The sequence below is a fragment of the Hippoglossus hippoglossus genome, chromosome 5, assembly GCF_009819705.1.
Source record: "Hippoglossus hippoglossus isolate fHipHip1 chromosome 5, fHipHip1.pri, whole genome shotgun sequence".
Classification (NCBI taxonomy): Eukaryota; Metazoa; Chordata; class Actinopteri; order Pleuronectiformes; family Pleuronectidae; genus Hippoglossus; species Hippoglossus hippoglossus.
In genome coordinates this window covers 12743749-12763349 of record NC_047155.1, presented here as the reverse complement: position 1 = coordinate 12763349, position 19601 = coordinate 12743749, and the positions used below count along the sequence as shown (strand labels likewise).

The window sequence follows — 19601 nt, the reverse complement described above, 5'->3', positions numbered from 1 at the left end:
AAAACCATGAAGCTTGTTTCCACCCACTGACAGAGCGGAGGCTGCTCAGCTGATTTGGTTTAGTTGTTAGCAACTGTGCTAATCTCAAGACCCAAGCTATTCCTGTCTCAGTGGAAAAATACAGCAGGGAAGTGGCTGGGTAAATCTTGCACCTTTGTCAGAGCCAAATAGTTTTTTGTTTTTTTTTATACAAGTGAGGCAGCATGGTGCGCAGAGCAGCCCCACTATAGTCAGGACCAAAAGAGGAGCCAACGGAAACCAAAGCTGCTTTTCTCGTTTACCTCTTGTACCCTGGCTCTGCTCATGACATGTTTGCATTGTGAACCCAGCTGAGGGGAATACTGATCACTCCGCTGCGGATAGAACCAACCCTCGGGAGAGGGGGGCTTTGCAATGGAGGGGTAAGTAACCGTTGTTCTTTTTTTTAGGGGGGGGGATTTGTTTGTTTTTCCCTGAGCTGCAAAATGCATCACTTTAATTGAAGAATGCACCTTAAATGAACTCAGCTCAGGGGAAACTTTCCACTTCCCGCTGCTGTGCATGCCTGGAGCACACAAACAGAATAATTAGAATAGTTTTACCCAAATAACCAATCTTGTGTCTGTGCGTAACAGAGTGTGAGGAGGCTGACGGGACATTTCAGCTTTGCCCTCATCCTGTTGGGGTGTTTTTATTCTCTCTCCCATATGAATGAATGTGCCTCTGTGTCTGAATATGTCCAGGGATTTTCTCAAAGGAAATAGCTTGGAGGTGCCCGCTCCAGATAACAGGCTGGCGAAGAAGAATCAGCTGCTGGACCGCGGCCAATGGGCGAACAAGGTGGAGTTCATGCTGGCGGTGGCAGGGACCCTGGTCGGACTGGGAAACCTCTGGAGGTTCCCCTATCTGTGCTACAAGAACGGGGGAGGTGAGCAGGGTGTCCATTGCAGAAACAGTACACACACAAATGCTTTTTATTGTGTGTGTGTGTGTGTGTGTGTGTGTGTGTGTGTGTGTGTGTGTGTGTGTGTGTGTGTGTGTGTGTGTGTGCGTGCGTGCGCCAAGCCACGCGAACTGCACTCATTATGATTGTGATGTCAACAAATGTGGGAAAATAACCTCTGCAGCATGACATCACCGTCACGATGTTCAAGGCCACAGTCTGTCTACAGACACTGTGTAAGGACAGGAAACAAAAACCATCGCTCCTTCAATTAAGGACCCGGGGCTAACACTGTGTTCAGAGTTGTAACAAACTAAAGCCACAAATAGAAGTCTTTTTTAGAAATAAAATAACGATTGATTAAACTGTGACAATAAAATGACACAAGTATAAAGGAACGATTAAATGAATACAGTTGCAATGACAAAGGCTATTTCTGTGTTTCCACGTTTATTTATTTCTAAATTTATTCATTATCTTATTGATGGATACATTTATTCGTGTATTTATTTCCACATTGATGTATATATATATTTTACATTATTTATTAAAATCTATATTAATTTCTATATACTTTTTACTTTATTTATTCATTTTTAAATTTATCGATTTATATATTAATTTCTATGTTTATTGATTATTTCTACAGACATTAATTCATTCATTTCAAAATCCATCAATTTACTTCTACATGTATTCATTAATTGTATTAATTTCTATATTTGTTAATGCATTTCTACATTGTCGTTGTTCTCTTAGGTGCATTTCTAGTTCCATATGTCTTGTTTCTGCTCACCTGTGGAATCCCTATGTTCCTCCTGGAGACGGCCATGGGCCAGTTCACGGCTCAGGGCTGCATCACCTGCTGGAGGCACTTCTGCCCCTTGTTTGAAGGTCAGTGTTTTCAACAGAAGTGTATCATGCAACAGAGGAGATCAGTGTGTGAAGATGTACAAAAACTAATTTGAAAATGTGACACAGGTTAATAAGAGGCTAGCGGGCTGTCCCAAAAGATGATGGGAGTATTTTGCTGTAGGTTTTTGTGAATTACATGGCTTGCTGATGATTGTTAGGATGCAAACAGGAAGAGGCTGTATGGATGAGTGGGTCAGGTTTTTTTTTAATACCCACACCTGTTATGAGAGTCAATCATACAAAACAAAACCAACAAACATACCTCATGTCCATCAACCTCATTTATTTCAGAATTTTTATTTGATTTAATAATCTCTTGAAAGTAAAATACTCTGGAATTGAGACCCAAAAGTGAGTCACTGAGTCACTGGCTCGGTGGTATTTTCCCATTATATGCTCGTATCCCATATAACTCAATATAACATAATATATTATAACAGAAGTCAGTATATTGTATTAAATTGTAGGAAACAAATAATGTCAGTAAGTACATGAGTAATCATGAGTAAGCATGAGTAAGCATGAGGAAGGATTGTTCAGAGACGCATGAGACACAATGACCTTCTGTACCAGAGCTTTAACAGATTTATTGGTTGGTTGACTTGAGAACAAAGAGGAAGCTGTACTTGCTGTGCTGAATCAGTCCTGACAAACGTGTCTTCTGTTGTTTACCACTCACCTGTGGGAAAATCCACACCCTCTTGTTTCTTAGGACATATTTTCCGTTGGGTTTTTATTTGAATTCTAAGATTTTAATTTGATACTAAACTAGTTGTGTACTGATATGTTTTTTTCATTTGTGGTTCATGTTACAAATAAATTAGAGATAGTCAGGGCTTTGTTTTTGTTAAACTGTATTTATCGGCACCTTGGGTTTTATCTTGTTGATTATCTGTACTTATGTCCTGGAATGAATGGCAGCCGTGCACATAGCTGTGAAAAGGTAACGCTTACACCCTGATGAGCTTCTTCGAACCCTGACCCTAACCCTGTAAATTCCAGGAGGGGGGTGGGGGGGTGACAACAGGCAGAGTCACAAGGCCTTAAATAAGTGTCCAGTTTTGAATTTTGCTGGTGAAGTGAGTGACAGCTGAGACGCGTCTTTAGAGGACGACAGTATCGTTGACGATACACTTTTTTTCAAAGTAAAAGGACAGATGGACCTCTTGGTTATTTTAAGTAGCCCACCGCACAATTACAGAGTAGTAAAATATGTTGTTTTCCTGTTTGTTGGTTTTGGTCATTTTTCAAATGAAACCACGTAAAATGAATTAAGTGATGCAGACTTCATTACTCCATCTGCCCTAAAGAGCTTAGCAGTATATATACCATGAAATAGTAGAATCCATATCCAGCAGTTAAATTATCCACAAGTACTTGGTAAGATCCTGATTCGTTATCCTTTCACTCCATTAAATCACATCTTGTTCACCACTAACTACATATAAGTATTGGTATGCACTTTACTGGTACAGCAGTATGTAAGATTACGTAATTCCACTTGTTTGCTATAATATAAAGCAATAGTGAAATTACAAACAGCTGCAAAAAAAATAGTCGAACATATATTTCACAATAAACTGACGTGTTTTTAATAGTACATGCACAACAGTAGACGTCTGTGGCACAGAGATATATGATGAATCAAGCAATAGTTGCCATAGTAAGTTTTGATCTTTTAATGGAGCAAAAATTGAAAGGGCATTTCACCAGACCTAATCGTGTCACTCAGGAAACATCAACCTTGGACATGAAGAAGAAACTCTTCACCTTCAGTTTTTGTTTATAGCTTGAAGCTTTGTGCCATACTGGGAGCAGGCGTGTCTGTCCCGAGCCAGTTCATACGCCTCAGAACACGTGGCATCGCTATGTCGCTAACTTCACTTAAATCGTGCTCCTGGCAACGCCCGCTGCACACATGTGGCCCGCTGATGTTGTGAATTGAGCAGCGACACAAACAACAAACTATGACGCAACTGAAATGACAATACTCCCTCTAATAATACAGATTTTTATGAATGGTGCAGCATTGTTTGTGTCCATCTTCATCAGTAATTGATGTTGTCTCGTCTTGTCTCCTCAGGGATCGGGTACGCTACCCAGGTGGTGATTGCGTACGCTGCCGTGTCATACATCGTCATCCAGGCGTGGGCCTTTTTCTACCTCTTCTCATCTTTCAGTGCCGAGGTTCCATGGGCCAGCTGCAGAAACGCCTGGAACACAGGTAGACATGGAGACAGACCCAGAAATGAACCGTGTGCATGAAGGACATCCATGTATATGTGTTCCACATCACATATGTCTTTACCTCATATCTTCATCATAATAGTGACAGAGTAGAATGGCAGTCAGGAGAACGTAAACCTCCGCCAAGGCCCAACAGTCCCTTAAATTCAATAAAGCTGCGCCAAATTTCACACACTCATAGATATCAGTTCTCCAAACAAGCTTGATTTTTTTATTCTCTGAAAAACGTCGAAAGGCTCTATTTCACAAAGGTAAAGAAAGGGAAAAACAATTCCAGGATCCGCCCCCTGATCCAGAGGCTCGCCAAAATTGAATGGGTTCATCCCTGACACATACCGCATTCCTTCCATTATTATTTTTATTCATTTTAATTACACATACAGAACCATAACTGTCTTTGTTATCAGGTATTTGTTTTCTCTACACTTTGTTTAAGTAAAATATCACATGTTTTTTTTTTCTCAGAGTCTTGTGTTGAATTTGATAAAACAAATATTTCCTCCAACTGGACAGCAAATGCAACAACACCTGCAACCGAATTCTGGGAGTAAGTGCGACTCACACCTGTCCTCTTCTGTAGCCGATCTCAGGTTTTCCACGGGCTCTGACACCGAAGGTGGACTGGCCTCCTGTTGTTTGTCTCTTTCTCTGTCTTTCTGCTTTCTGAAACGAGAGTCTCTGGAAGCCCCTTTTTAATGAGAGAACGTAGAAAGGTCAGTCCAACCAAATCCGGAACATATTTTGTGGGTCACTGGTGAGCTGCATGTCCATGTTGTTTAGCCCATCACAACTGAGTGTTTCTCAGTAGACTCTAATGTAGGCTGCGTGCACATTAGAAGCAACGCGGTAGGTCAACTGGGTTCGTCCAGAAATATCTAAACCTCGGGATTGGCAGCGAAGTTTGTACAAATATTCATGGTGACCACACAATGAATCTCCCCGACTATGGTCATCCTCTGACTTTTTCTCTGGCATGGTAAACATATTAGCTGTTTAATATCGGCATGTTTCACCATCACTGTTTCGTTATCACCATTATCACCTCGGGTTAGAATGCTGACATTAGTGTTTTGCTCAGCCCAGTGTCACATAGGTGGCTGTTGAACAATTCATTATTCTGCCTGTAGATTTCCCTTAAAACACCAAAAACTAAATGCATATTTTTGTCGAAAGTTATAAACTGTGAAGATGGACGACACGTCTCCACTTCATTCCGCTGCCCAGAAACGAAGCTGACATATTATGGATACAAACGAAGCAGTAGCAATCAGGGGATCGATATATGTGCTCAACCAATTGCGATACAGTCTCAGCTGTCGATCATGACGTTTCACCTCAATTTCTGAAAACCAAACTTTCATTTCTGGTTGAAAAAGCAGCCAAATACATAGACGACACTAACCAAGATGTCAAGAGAGTTGGTGGTGATAAGAACTTTGGCTTGTGTCGATGTGCTTTTGACCAAAACACGTGATCTCGGCAGCAGCTTTAATGTGTTATCTCCTGCCCGCGTCTGCTGCACCACCCCGGTCAATGGGTGCATCTCATAAAGTATTTTGCCGATAGATACAGATAAATTTGGCAGATACTGCAACATGCAACACATTCAGTTACGCCATGAACCACTGGTCCACGTTTCATGAAGGTGACTTTAATGAAGTGAAACTGTTTCAGAAACAGACTGTTCGGCTCAAAATGACAATAAAATAAACATGAATTTGCAAAAACCATCTATGATCAAATGAAACAAATGATGAAATGAGTATGAGGGCTGATACAGAATATGTGCACAGCAGCACTAATGTTAATAAGCAGTGTAGTAGTTTTTAAATGTTATAAATGTCTCACTCATCCCCTGTCACTGAATCTTTACTTCTGCGAGGACAAAAACATTTTTATCTCTAACACCATGTGATCAGTCACACTAATCAATCATTTCTTCACTATCACAATAACCTTCTTAAACATTGGTAGTATTGAATAAACTTTCCAGGGTTTATTTCTTCACTATCAGCAGTAATGTGTCACGATAATACTTATGGCCGTATGTGTTTGTTTTCAGGAGACGAGTACTGGGTATATCTCAAGGGATTGAGGAGGTTGGTAGCCTGAGGTGGGAGTTGGCCCTGTGTCTTCTGCTGGCGTGGATCCTGTGCTACTTCTGTGTTTGGAAAGGAGTGAGATCCACTGGAAAGGTAGAGTGACGAGTGATTCCTTCAGAAGATGACACTTAAGTTTGTGGATTGATTTTCTGATCTAACCCGTGAAACTGCAGCAGCACCTCTTCCAATACAAGGTGTATGTGTTCTGTTTGTTAGAGCATTTATTTATAAAGAAAATCATGGCAAGGATTTTACTATGGAAATTATGTGGTAATCAATATCCAAATGGAAATATTTCAAGCCTCCATCCAAATGAGCAGTGAGCTCTTCTGCTCACCAATTCATTTCTCAAAGCGTAAAGGGACAGATTGACGGTTGTGAATGATAAACAGGTGAAAAACTAAAGATGTAATGTTTACTGTCAGAGAAAACTATGGATCTGAAAATATTCAAATGTGAGAAGCTGAAATCAGAGAATTTTAATGTTTGTGTCTTCGAAAAAAAATAGCTCCAGTTTATTTTTGTTGTTGATTGACTAATCACGGCTATAGGATTCAAGATTCAAAACTTTATTGACATATCAACATCTTTGATTTACTTGTGAACTCCATCACTTTGTGATGCTCCTGTTCACATCGTCAGTGATGTTATCTGGGAACATTGTTTTTTTCGGGTCTTTCAACAATCAAGCACCCTCACCCAGGCGACCCAACCGGGGTTGATCAAGCCCCAGCTTGTGTCCAGGTAGCGCTTCCCCGCCCACGGTTCTCCTCTCCTGATCCACAGCCACCTTAATGCAACTTCTGCTGCCTCTGTGGTCACCTTGAATGCCCTTCGCCTACTGGCCCCTGTGATGGCCAGCATGTTGTAGGCCCTGCAGAGGGACTGGCCTGCGAACCCTCTGCATCCCACCTGAATGGGCTTGCACCTCGCTCGCCACCGGTTGCTTCGGCATTCTTCGACTAGCTCCGCATACTTTGCCTTCGCAAACGCCTTCGCTCGCTGCGAATGTTTTTCACACATTTTAATAGGTTAGTTCCTGATTATGTCAGGAGCAACTGACTCAGACTTATTGCGCTCTCGCATACAGCCCCTCCAGAAAATGTAAGACTCAGCTTAGATAAAGTGCATATTAATAAAAGACGAGCTGCTTGGCGGCCCTTTGTTAAAAAACTATGGTTTTTTTGTCTTAACATTTTTCTTTTCAGTCTTATTATGAGAGCGGAGGAAATTAAAAAGGCCATTAGCTGGATGGGAGGGGTCCTTTAAAACAATAAGCAATTCTTTTGTAGTCTGGCCTTGTAGATTTCCTCTAGTGGTGGGAGATTACACCCAGTGGAGCCAAAAACAACTCAAGGAAAAATAAATAAAGCATTGACAAAAAAAAGCAAATGCAGATGCCTCCAAACAAGAATGAAAGGTAGGTTTAGGTTTTTCATATTTAATATTCCTCTGAAGCAGCTGCAGTTTCTGGAAGTTCTTTCATTGATCTTTACTTTGTGTTTTGTGTAACTCCGCAAGCCGTTCTGCACTAAAAGCAAAAACCTGCCTTTGTCTCGTTTTGACAGGTAGTTTACTTTACAGCCACTTTCCCATACTTGATGTTGGTGGTTCTGTTGGCTCGAGGAGTCACTTTACCAGGAGCCATGGATGGCATAGCCTTCTACCTGTATCCTGACCCTACAAGGTTGGTGGACCCTCAAGTAAGTACAAAGTCAGCTCTTCAACATAAATACCGAGACGCGCTGCCTCCTCAGCCCAGATGTTAAGAAAACACATATATTTGTAAGGCTTTTACTAATTCATGTTTCGGTATGTGCTCAGGTTTGGATGGATGCAGGTGCACAAGTTCTCTTCTCTTTTGGCATATGTCAGGGGAGTTTGACTGCTCTGGGTAGTTACAACCAGTTTAACAATGATTGTTACAAGTAAGTGCTCTCTGCATTTGTTCTTTTATACACTGTTTGAGTTCATTCTTTTAGAAAATACACACTGGCTTGGCCTGAAACTCTAGAAATTTAAAGATAATTAGATTTTCTCTTTTTGTGTCCAACATAAACTTAATGAGGACCACAACTAAAATTATTGTTATTGTTGATTGATATGTTATTGGATTTAATTCATTTTTTCTTCATAATGTTACAGTGTTACATCTGGTGATTATACACTAATAAAAACTTAATAATGAATATCATATTTAGTTTCTGCCCTAAATCATACACACTGACCATTTTAGAATCATTTATTATTTTTAGACATGAGTTAAAAGAGTCGAAAAAGTTCAATCTACATCCTCAGAAAGATGGAATAAATGAAAGACACATAATAACACATGGTCTTTGTCTCTTTGTTTCCTCAGAGATACATTTGTTCTTTGTCTGGTGAACGGCTTGTCCAGTTTTGTGGCAGGGTTTGCAATCTTTTCGGTTTTGGGATTCATGTCGTATGAACAAGGACTGCCCATATCTGAAGTAGCTGCCTCTGGTAAAAACACCAGCACACACCTTGTGTTACAATGTTACAATACTGTAAGGGATCACTTCCTCAGATCCACCCTCTGTTTCCCAGTAAGACTGAAAAAACGTTTTTTATTCTTCATGACTTTTGAACTGCCGTACATTATTGATAATTAGTACATATTTATAATTTAACACATTTATGCTGCATATTGGGTGAAGACACACTGGTTATTTTCAGCTGCATTATCTTCGGAATTTCACTCATTCAGTGTGTTTTATGTTCTGTTGAATCGAACACTAAAGTGAATCATTTCCTAAAATAATGGATTTTCAGGCAACGTAGGACAAGTGAAAACACGTTATGAACCCAATGTTTACATAACATCACCTGCTCATTTACACCTCCAGAACATATTCACTCTCTTTTGGCTCTGTGATTGGTCTCTAACTCTTAAACGCTCCACAATGTTCAACCAGCTACAGTAAATATATACGTTACACTTTTTGAGATTTTTGCAGTTGCCTGCTTTGATCCAAAAACACAGCTATTAAAAGTGGTGTACAAACCAAAACTGTGAAGTTGTTGCAGATACCTAATCACCTGAAGCTTTAGCTAGAGGCTCAGTTTATCATTGTTTTGACCCACTTAGTATAAAAATATGGATAATAGCCGGTTAAATAAACTACTGTCGTATATATCAAATAGCACTATAGCAAATAAGTATTATTTGAATTTAATTGTACAAGTGGCATAAAATATGAACAATATGTGTCAATACAGGACCTGGGTTGGCATTTATTGCTTATCCACGTGCAGTAGCCATGATGCCTTTACCTCAGTTATGGTCTATATGCTTCTTTGTCATGGTCATCTTGTTGGGTGCAGATACACAGGTGAGATTTTTAAAAAAAGAATTTCCAAACTTAAGTCAATATATGTTTTTGTTTTTTAAATAAAGTTTGCCCATCGGTCTGTGTCTCTGACAGTTTGTGAGCCTGGAGTGCCTGATGACATCAGTGACGGACATGTTTCCCACAGTGTTTCGAAGACCTTATCGTCGGGAGTTGCTGCTCCTGTGTCTCTGCTCTGTGTTCTTCTTTCTCGGCCTCCTCCTCGTCACAGAGGTGAAAGCTCTCATTGTTCTCTCCCAGAACGTTTAGTGTTATGTGGCCAATTCACTGGGAATAAAAGTCAACTGGTAAACTGTCCAAGAACAAATACTGAACTCTCAAAAGACCTTTTACAACGAAATATGTGTGTGTGTTTTTGTGTTGATCTGCAGTTAACACCAAACCTTTCTCTTCCTGCAGGGGGGCTTGTATTTCCTTCAACTCTTTGACCATTATGTTTGCAGCGGCAACAATCTTCTCCTCCTGTCAGTGTGTCAGTCGATAGCGATTGGATGGATATACGGTGAGTCATTACGGTTATCCTGTGTAAATGTATTTATACATTTACATTACGGTTATCCTGTGTAAATGTATTTATATTGTATTTAAATCACAAGGTTCTTAATGGTTGGTTTACGGTGAAATGAGATAAGTGTTTGCTGAAAACTAAAGCTTTTTCACTTAATAGCTAAAGTGGTACATATTCCTTGTGACAAATTATTTGAAAGCCTTTTATCCGTTTTTGGACAGAAGTAAATTTGATTAGCTAATGATGAACAGCACGCTTTGTGAAGCACAGATCAGAGCCACAAGATGTAGCGTTCAATTGGTTTGTATCAGTTTGTTCCAGCAAATCTGAAACATCTGAATATATTTTCCTCTGTTGTGAGCTGGAGCAACATGTAAAGCATAAACTGGTCTTCTCTGGATAGCACCCTCTGCTGCCAAACCACCGGTTGTGCAATCCCACTCGACCTGACTTTCCACACTAATGACATAACAGGTCCCCGGGTACCGACAGATAAAAGCCCCCATCACAGGAGCAGGACACCCACACAGAAAAAGACAGGCACAGACTAGTCATCTATGATTGTGTCTCACCTCTCCGTCGTCATTTTGTGTCTCCTTATGGTTGTTTTGCGTCTCTGTAGTAGTTTCTTTATGTGTCTCTGTAGTTTCATGGTCTTTTCACATCCCATTAGTTTAGAGTCTTGTAATTTCTGTGGAAATTGTGTGTCTTTGTCTTTTTTCATATCTTTGTTGTCACTTTGTGTCTCTTTGAATTGACTTTGTGTTTCTCGATAGGTGCTTTGTGTCTCTGTGGACATTGTACGTCTCTAGTTGTTTTTATACTTTTTGTCGTCACTTTTGTTTCTTTGCTGTCACATTGTGTTTCTTTATAGTCACTTTGCGTCTCTCATTTAGTCTCATCCATAATTCCCTGTCGCTTTGTGGTCATTTGATTTTCATTATAGGCGTCGACCAATCACTGCACACTGTACACTTGCACATCCCAGCATGGTGCTCTGCCCCCTCAGATGCAGAGCTAGCATCCCCAGCAGGACTTCAAATTATCACAACATATCCAGAAACTCGTAGAACCCGTCATTGTGAAACTTCAACCCCTCTATAAGGGCTCGGTCACATACTGTAAACTTGAAAGCAGGCGAATACTGGGGGGGTCCGGGTTCACCAAAGTTGAACTCCACATTTAGCCATGCTGTGGATTTGCTTCACCACAGGAAGGGTTCAAATCAGCCCATGATTTATCTACCCTCTCACCTACATAAAGATTGGAAGTGAACAGGCCCGAAGGCAGTGGTGCGCTTCTTCTCTTTTTTTTAACCAAGTCTAAAGAATGAGCTGATGCAAATATATTTGAACCTTTTTATTGAAAAAGCTACAGCAACACTTTGCACCAACACAAAAGTCTGGGTTTACAACATGACATTTACTTCTTCTCACTCGTGTGGCACTTTGTCTTCACTTAATTTCCTATGTTCTATTTTATATCTGGCTTTGTTTGTTCCATCACTCCTGTTTAAGCTTGTTTAAGCCTGATCGACATCAGATCCTCTTGAGAAGAGTGTGGTCTCTTTAGCTCTCAGTCTCTGAATGTGAATGAAAACAAAAGATCTATGTGAGCTCCACACTTTCCCTTTATAAAAACACATAATTCACACTGCCCCCCTCTGGTCAGGAGGGAATTAACTGGGCCTGCTTCCTCACAGGGGTGTGGCCTCAGGCTGATAACATTTATATAGTTGTATTATTATTAACCTCAGCCAAGTAAGATTAAGTTAAACTATACTGTAACAAGAGCACCCACAACAGATCTTAACTCTTACATAATGCCACTTAATTTCCTTTAGCTTTTTTGGTGTGCATATGTCATTTTTATGAATGAGTATAATCTGTAAATCATCATTGTTATTTGTTACACATTTGTTACACATTAATTAATTTATATATATATATATATATATATATATATATATATATATATATATATATATATATATATATATATATATATATATATATGTATATATATATATATGTCCCACATCCTCTGCATATACCCCCTCTCTCTGGGATTGAAGGCAGTAATAGTAGATGTGGCAATACCGGCTTACAGCAACATCAGAAAGAAGGAACACAAAAAGATTGAGAAGTATCAAGGGTTGAAAGAACAGCTGGAAGAAATGTGGAAGGTCAAGACTAATGTGATCCCAGTGGTAATAGGAGCACTGGGGGCTGTGACCCAACAGTGGGTCCAACAGATTCCCGGATCAACGTACAAGTCGATACTACGAAGTACATATTGTATAATTTAACAGTTTCTCAGCTTTTAATCATTATTATTCATTTTTGTCTATTATAAAAATAGAGAAAACGTTTTGAATTGGTGTTTTGAAATAGATTCTGTATTCTGGGTGACTGCACAGAACACCTTTTTTATTTCTAGAAATTTGAAACTAAAACAGACTCTTCACTTTCCTCATAATAAACAGGTGCAGACCGTCTCTATGACAACATTGAAGACATGATTGGTTATCGTCCGTGGCCACTGATGAAGTATTGCTGGCTTTACATTACCCCTGGTGTTTGTCTGGTGAGTGAAATTTAGTCATAAGATGAAAAAGATAGTGTTTCTTGTGAGTCTTATAGTGTTGCTTGTGTCTTCTGCGCTGCTGTTCCCCTCAGCCTCATGTCTTCACTTCCTCCCCTCATCTCTTCAGACCTGTTGTCCTCCACTCACCCACCAGATGTTTTCCTTTTCCCTCCACTCCCCTGTCGGTCTCCAGCTTCCCTTCACACCCACACCTGCTCTTACTTATCCATCCTGCCTTGCAGTCAACTGTTCTTTTCCTCTCTGCTCCTCATTCCCAGCCCTTTGTCCAGATAGAGATACATGTTCTCTACAGGGAGGAGATGCAGAGAGAAAACCATGTAGCTTCCTGAGTCTTCATATAATATAATCCAGAAACCACATTGACCTTTTCTTCTTTTGTTCTTCTTGCCAAATTAAACAAACTAATAAATGTAGTATTGTCGGCACCATTGTTTATCAACAGTGTCACCCTTGCCAACCTCTAATCAGTGAGCCGCTTCTTTGTGAGTTTAGAGGCGTGTAGCCCTAGAGGCTTTCACACCCCTCCTTCCTCGCGAGCACAAAGTGGTTGAAGGCTTAAGGCTCACTCACTGACATCAATGCATGCTCTGTTCTGAAGAATCCTCTCCTGCCTCAGGAACCTTCCTGCAATTGCTTGCATGTATCCAGGTTGTCCTTTCTGCGACCTTCACTGCCGTCTCTGTGGTGAGGAGCCCTTGGTAGGGCCCGTTCCATCGAAGTGCTCTCCAGTTTTTCCTCAAGTCTCTCACCGCAATCCAGTCGCCTGGTTTGAGATCACGCAGCTTTCGGTCTATGGAGTTTGGTAGGGCGTCCTTCACCTGTTTGTGTATATATCAGAAAGCACAGAGGACAGGTTTGCACAATAACCCAACATTTCATCTTCACATTGACTGGTCTGGGGAAGATGACCCTTTCAATAACCTCGAAGCCAAATGGGTAAAATGGCTGCTAAAAGGTGAATGAATGTGCAAGACCAAACAAACCTGGTTCTTACAATAATGAACAAGAGGAATGTGTCATGACACTCTTTTGGTTTCTTGTGTTTACGTTCGTGTTCAGTGTTTTTTCCCCCTGAGTTGTCCGCTTCCTGTTTTATTTTGAAATGATGTTCCTTGTGTACCAGTACCTTTATTTCCTGCCCTTGTGATCATCTGCACCTGTTCCTCATGTGTTTTCACCTGTGTTCACCCCCCCTCAGTGCTTTCCTTTCTTTTGTCTTTGTCAGTTCGTCTATCGCTTTCAGGTTTCCAGTGTCATCTTGTTCCTGGTGTTTCCTATGTTTTGTTAGTTGTTTTTTTTTCTTCTATCCTAGTTTTTTGGACCGTGTTTGCTTTTGAACCTTTTTTTCTGCAAGACCCCTTTGTTCTATTAAAATACTTTTTGTTTTACTACCTGAACTTTGCTTCTGCATTTTGGGGCTACCTGTACACCTCAACTGTAACAGAAATTGATTAGGAAATGAAAAATGAGACAACCAGTGTTCTCAACCAGCTCCAAAAAATCAGCGGGCTTTACTTTCAGTCTGAACAAGGGAACTATGAATCAGGTTTAACACTTTAAAAACTGTTCAGGGAAACTTTATGGAAAAAGCTTGTTTTGTGTTGTTTGCTCTCAGGGCACCTTCGTCTTTTCATTGGTGAAGTACAAACCTCTCAAGTTCAACAAGACCTACACCTACCCGACCTGGGCCTACGCCCTTGGCTGGTGTCTTGGACTTTTCTGCGTTCTCCTGGTTCCACTGTGGATCATCTTCAAACTTACTCAGATGAAAGGAACAATATCTCAGGTATGTGCTGAGCAATTCTTGCTACGAGATCAGTTATTAGTCTGATAGATATTTTTATGTGAATCTGTATTTTTTTCTTAAACAAGCTTTTATTAATCCCCAATTTCTAATTTGCAGATGGAGATCTTATTCTCATTTTCAAATGTTCGTGTGTACTTTCAGTTTCACAGCTTTAATTTGTATTATTGTGACATTTTTGACTTGCCTGAGAGCAGATTGTGGTTAGAAGGGAACACAGGAGGGATAAGTCTATGGGAGCCGACCTAGTTTGTTACCTAAAGGACAGAGTCCTGTATGGCTGTAACAATGGAGCGCATCCAAAATGTTGAGCTATTCTTCCTCAGTGCCCAGGTTGGATTTAACAGTACACTCATGACGTGATTAATTAGTTACAGTAGAATGAAAAAGTTTGGGTGCCTCAGGTCAAAAATGTCCATCACCAAATATGTAAGTGAGTAAAAGGTGACTCAAACCCCAAAAGGCATAAAGTTAATCTAAGTGTAAAGTTGCTTTGATATTTTAAGCAAGATTAGCCAACTTTATTAGCATTTTGACAATAATAAATTCAAAAGGGCCAGAAACAAGTTTGTAAACTCTGCATGGTCAGCACTAACACCTCCTCTGGCAACTATGAAAGTTGTGAACACTTTTGTAGCAACTAAGAGTCTTTCACTTCATGTTGGTGGAAGTTGGTCCGTTCTTCTCTGTGAGAGGTTTTTACCTCAGTGAGAGTTTGTGTTCACAGCTCATAGACGAGGACTGAGGAGTCAGAGCATTTGTAAAGCTTGTAAAGGCCTGAACAAGCTATTTAAGATCTGAGTCATTGATGAAATGAACTGAACATTTTTATGGTGCCACTTTTTTTTAAAATCAACAATGTTGCAACAATCTTGCTCAAAGTGTTTTATAAAATATTTTTTTAAACCTAATTTAATGATTCACAGTAACATAGATTTTGACAAGATTTTTTCATACCACATCATACCGTCCTTCTGTGGAACAGTAATAAAAACAAGTGCATGAAATACTTTTAATATAATACATACTGTATACAATTAAATTTAAGACCAGAATGCAATTTAATCCCTTTTTTATTATGTCATTCTGATCAATAAATCAGATTGGTGGAAAATCAATAGCAACAAGACCTAAAATTATTTATTCGTCCAGTATCAGTCAATTAAATGTCTCCTGTATCCAGATTATCACATACATTTCTATAAAAATGTATCTTGAGTCAATAAGCTTTCTATAGCTACTTTGGCTATATCAGTAATATGATTATAAACAATAAACCCATCACTCTTCCTGCATGCACAATCGACTGTCACACCTTTTCTTTTTACTTTACTTCCTTGTACACGTGTTAAACGTCTCCTGACAGCCTGACACCACTTGCAAAAAACTTGCAGGCAAGAGATGATTCCAGGTTTTTATTGTTGCATTACGAGACTTCAGGACCTGCAGATCTCCTGCTGTATACAGTGGTGAAGAAAATCATTGCAAAGAAACTAAGAGCGATCAGCATTGTTTGTCTTAACAGGTCACTCCTACACTGCATAAATACATTCACCTGTCGCCACTCACTCAAACAGAAAACAAATACTCCCTAATCTAAACGTGAGACTAATTTAAATACTAATTTAACAGTTACAAGTACTGTTGTGCAACAGGCTCAATTTAATCAACAGAATGTTCAAGAGGCCCTTCAGACATTCTGGCTGATCAAGGAGATATAGCTGCACATACCTCCGAGCTCGAAAAAGTTACTCAACTTGACACTAATGCCAAGATGGTTTAAGAAGTGGTAAGGTCTTTTTTCTGCTGGCACCATTTAACCTTGTGGCTGTGTTGCATACAGGCTCATTTTCCCACACTTTAGTTTGACAGATACTGGTCTAAATGTCAGAATGCATGTCACTTTTATCTTGAAAAAGGTTATGCTGCAATCAACAGCAATTCTCCTTGTGGTTAACCTGCAGAATCATTTCTTTTATAAATGAAATAACAGCACAATAATTTGCTGGCTCTTAGCCAATAAGTCACCTCAGGCCTACATTGAACCAGAGTGCATACCTCTGCCAAGGCCCAACAGCCTCCTTATGAAACCACATTCTTCAATAGATCTGGATTTTTATAATGGATATCAGATATTTTCCTCATAAATATCAGTCCCCTGAACATGACTTTTTTTTTAAATCAAGATCCATACATTTTTCTCTGAGAAATTAATGACAATGTGAAAGAAAGTGGGGGGGAAAAAATCCTGGATCCACACAAAATGTACTGGTTTCTTCCTTGTGTCATGCCTCACCTTTCTGGATGGATAGACTGGAGATGGATGGATGGATGGGGATGAATGGATGGATCTGTTGTGAATTGATTGTTGTATGACGCTGTTTCCGCAGAAATTCATGCAGCTTTGCCGTCCTGAAAACAAGACGCAAAACACAGAGAACCAACCTGAGCAATGTCCTCTGAACCCAGACAACGCGCTGACTCCTGCTGCCAACGAATACAAGGGAAGTGGTGGATCCTCCATGGAGATGCAAGGCTGAGGCACTGAACCTTTGGATGTTTTATATGCGGTGTTTTATTATAAAGTCTAAGATTTACAAAGCTAAGCGTTTCTAAGAAATAATAGAGAGCAATACATTCTGCACAATCAGTAAGGATTCATGTGTCACTGTCTTAGACGCACAAAGAGAAGTGAGAGTTTTATAAAGTGTTTAAATCTATTTTAATTTAAGCAAACCTTTGTGTGATTAAACTAAATCACCAGTTTTATATGTCAGCTCAGTATCCTACCTCCATGGAGGATCAGGACGTCCATCCACATATTCACTGTCCACGTGTGTCACAGTTCATTCATGCATTCTTTCACTTCCTGTCTGCCTTTTACTAACTCTCCTGTCATTTCAGAGCCTGCCTTGCCCCCCCCCAACCCCCCGCAGCAACCCTGCCTTTTGCATGCCCCTCGATTCCTCCCTATAGTTCTCACTTCCACCTCCTCACCTGTTCTTGCTTGTCTCTACCTGCATGTTTTGCCTGTTTACCTGCCTGCCTAGTTACTGACCTCTGACTTGGCCTAATGTTTGCCCCTTGTCCATTTTCTGCCTGCCGAGCCTTAATAAAGGTGAACTGTTTGAAACTTCTACCAGTGTCTCTGAGTCATGCTACTGAGTTCTCTTAAACGTGAGCCATGACTCTGAAGGCCTCGTTCACACAACACGAGTTTAGCTCAGATTCTTCACTTGCAGACAGTGTTGGGAGATTGTGGATCAGTGTTGGCGAATCAGCACTTAGTATTTGTGACCTCAAACACGCGATCTGAAAGCGTCGCCAATGCATCACACTGACAGGCGTGGCAACATGAAGTGCACTTTATTAGCCTGGCTAGTGCACTCAAACTGGTCAAACGTTTGCTGCGTCTCCGGTCAGATACTTCAGTCAGCACACTTGCATGTAAAACACAGTTTAACGTATGGCATCGTGCATGAATTCTGACAGGACAGAGTTGTCCCACATGATTGCATGATCGTCTCCCACCAAAATGTCTTTGCCTTGAAAGTACCAGACGATGCAGACGACGTGTCCTTACTCCACCATTTGTTTCTTGACTACTACCACTAAGTGCTGGTGGTTTCACCAAGATGGCCGCCATCGAGTGCAATTTGTGTATTGTTCTACACTCTACTTTTAACCCCTTTGAGGAACTGACTGTGCACTTCATGTCCTACTTCTCAGTGTAACTGCACTTATGCAGTGTGGTGCTCATGTTTAACGTTTCTGAGACAAAAGATTCAGCATTGATGTCAAATAATTTCTGTTTGAGAGTGAGATATATGATCATTTATTATCATATGATAGTGAGTATACGTTTGAAGTTATAATAAAGGATGAAAAAGGGAAATTAAGTACAACCACACGATTATTATGGCTAAAGAATTTATCCGCAGATGTATATTAATGCCACACAACTGTTCTTAGCCTTCATGGATGAGTTAACTCGTTTTAAAGATGCTCTGAAATGCAAAAAATCAAACAAGCCTTAATTATTTACAAAAACACACACATTGTATATTTCTGATTAGAGCTCTGACACTTCTTGTGTTCTCTTAATTTTACTGATCTGTGTTCAGCCTCTGATTTGTACTGTTTGTTTTTTGTTGCCAATTTGATAATGTATTGCTCAGAGTTTGTTTATACAATAAAGATAATATAATTTTAAAAAGCACTTTCTGTGTCACGTGTCGTTTGTGTTGTGTCTGGGATTCCTCCTGTCTCCCGAACCCATGTCGCTGATCAGCAATGGTGATTGGAGGAGCTGGCGATCGAACTACCAACCTTGGTGGACAACCCTGAGCCACAGCCTCCCTTAGTCTATTGTGTACAAGGCCTTAGATCGTGAAAACATGACAAACAAATAGATTTTTTTTAATTCTCAGCTCCTACTAGTTGAAGATTGGATAAATACTTGAAAACATACAGTACATAAAGTAATATAATGGAGCATGCCATATAGAAAATATCAGTAATATATTAAAACCAATAAGTAACCAGACTGTCATGGTTTTACGCAGGGCATATTTAAACCTGCACAGTCATAATCTTTAAATGTCTACTCGTATGAATTATCTCACAAGTGCCATTCTGTAATTACTGTTCATGACAAGAACACCTGATTTAAAAGCTGACATTTTCACTGTGTTAAATAAGTGTTCCCTCAGGTACAGCAGGATATTGGCCTGTCAGTCACCCTGAAGTGTGAAACAGTCACTCTGACTTGTCATTACTCTGCCGCACGCATATATTACATGAAAAGATAAATATGTAACCTGTTACATACCCATCCATCATCTCACTCTCTCCACGTGCATAGCTCCCTCATGTTCTTGCTCATCTGTAGCTCTGTGGGTTTTGACTTTTGTAATTCAAATGCAATATTAATGTCTTCTCATTGTTCTATTTCTAATGTTAATTCTATCCTCTGTGCAACACTTTTCATAGCTGTGGTGGCAATTTCTGTGAATCAAGCATTAATTCAGCATCTGCAGATGGACTCACCGTACACATCACCTGAATGACATTCACAAATGAGCAAAGGAGAAATCGGTGTTCTTATAACTCACAGCCCCCTCCC

The 19601-nt window shown here is 40.0% G+C and overlaps 1 protein-coding gene and 1 long non-coding RNA gene across 5 annotated transcripts; one reads left to right on the top strand and one right to left on the bottom strand.

Moving 5' to 3' along the window:
• The first annotated feature begins 223 nt into the window (after positions 1-223).
• On the top strand, positions 224-17615 carry LOC117761951 (sodium- and chloride-dependent GABA transporter 2-like). Of its 4 annotated transcripts, XM_034586348.1 has the most exons (15): positions 224-401; positions 723-907; positions 1682-1816; positions 3921-4061; positions 4550-4631; positions 6147-6279; positions 7755-7889; positions 8011-8114; positions 8546-8670; positions 9427-9539; positions 9633-9770; positions 9957-10059; positions 12551-12651; positions 14288-14458; positions 16867-17615. In XM_034586348.1, the coding sequence occupies exons 1-15, from the start codon at positions 394-396 to the stop codon at positions 17014-17016; spliced, it is 1824 nt and encodes a 607-aa protein (XP_034442239.1). In that variant the 5' UTR covers positions 224-393; the 3' UTR covers positions 17017-17615. The 4 variants fall into 4 exon arrangements, 2 of the variants coding, with proteins under 2 accessions (XP_034442239.1, XP_034442238.1); XR_004613902.1 differs by lacking the exons at positions 224-401; positions 16867-17615 and adding an exon at positions 13271-13474 and having other exon boundaries at positions 488-907; positions 14288-14414; XR_004613903.1 differs by lacking the exons at positions 224-401; positions 16867-17615 and adding an exon at positions 13289-13474 and having other exon boundaries at positions 489-907; positions 14288-14414.
• Positions 3918-6159, bottom strand: LOC117761985. Its single transcript, XR_004613905.1, has 3 exons — positions 5487-6159; positions 4649-4772; positions 3918-4050 (listed from the first exon to the last, which is right to left on the bottom strand). It is a non-coding gene; the product is annotated as an uncharacterized LOC117761985 (long non-coding RNA).
• Positions 17616-19601: the final 1986 nt, after the last annotated feature.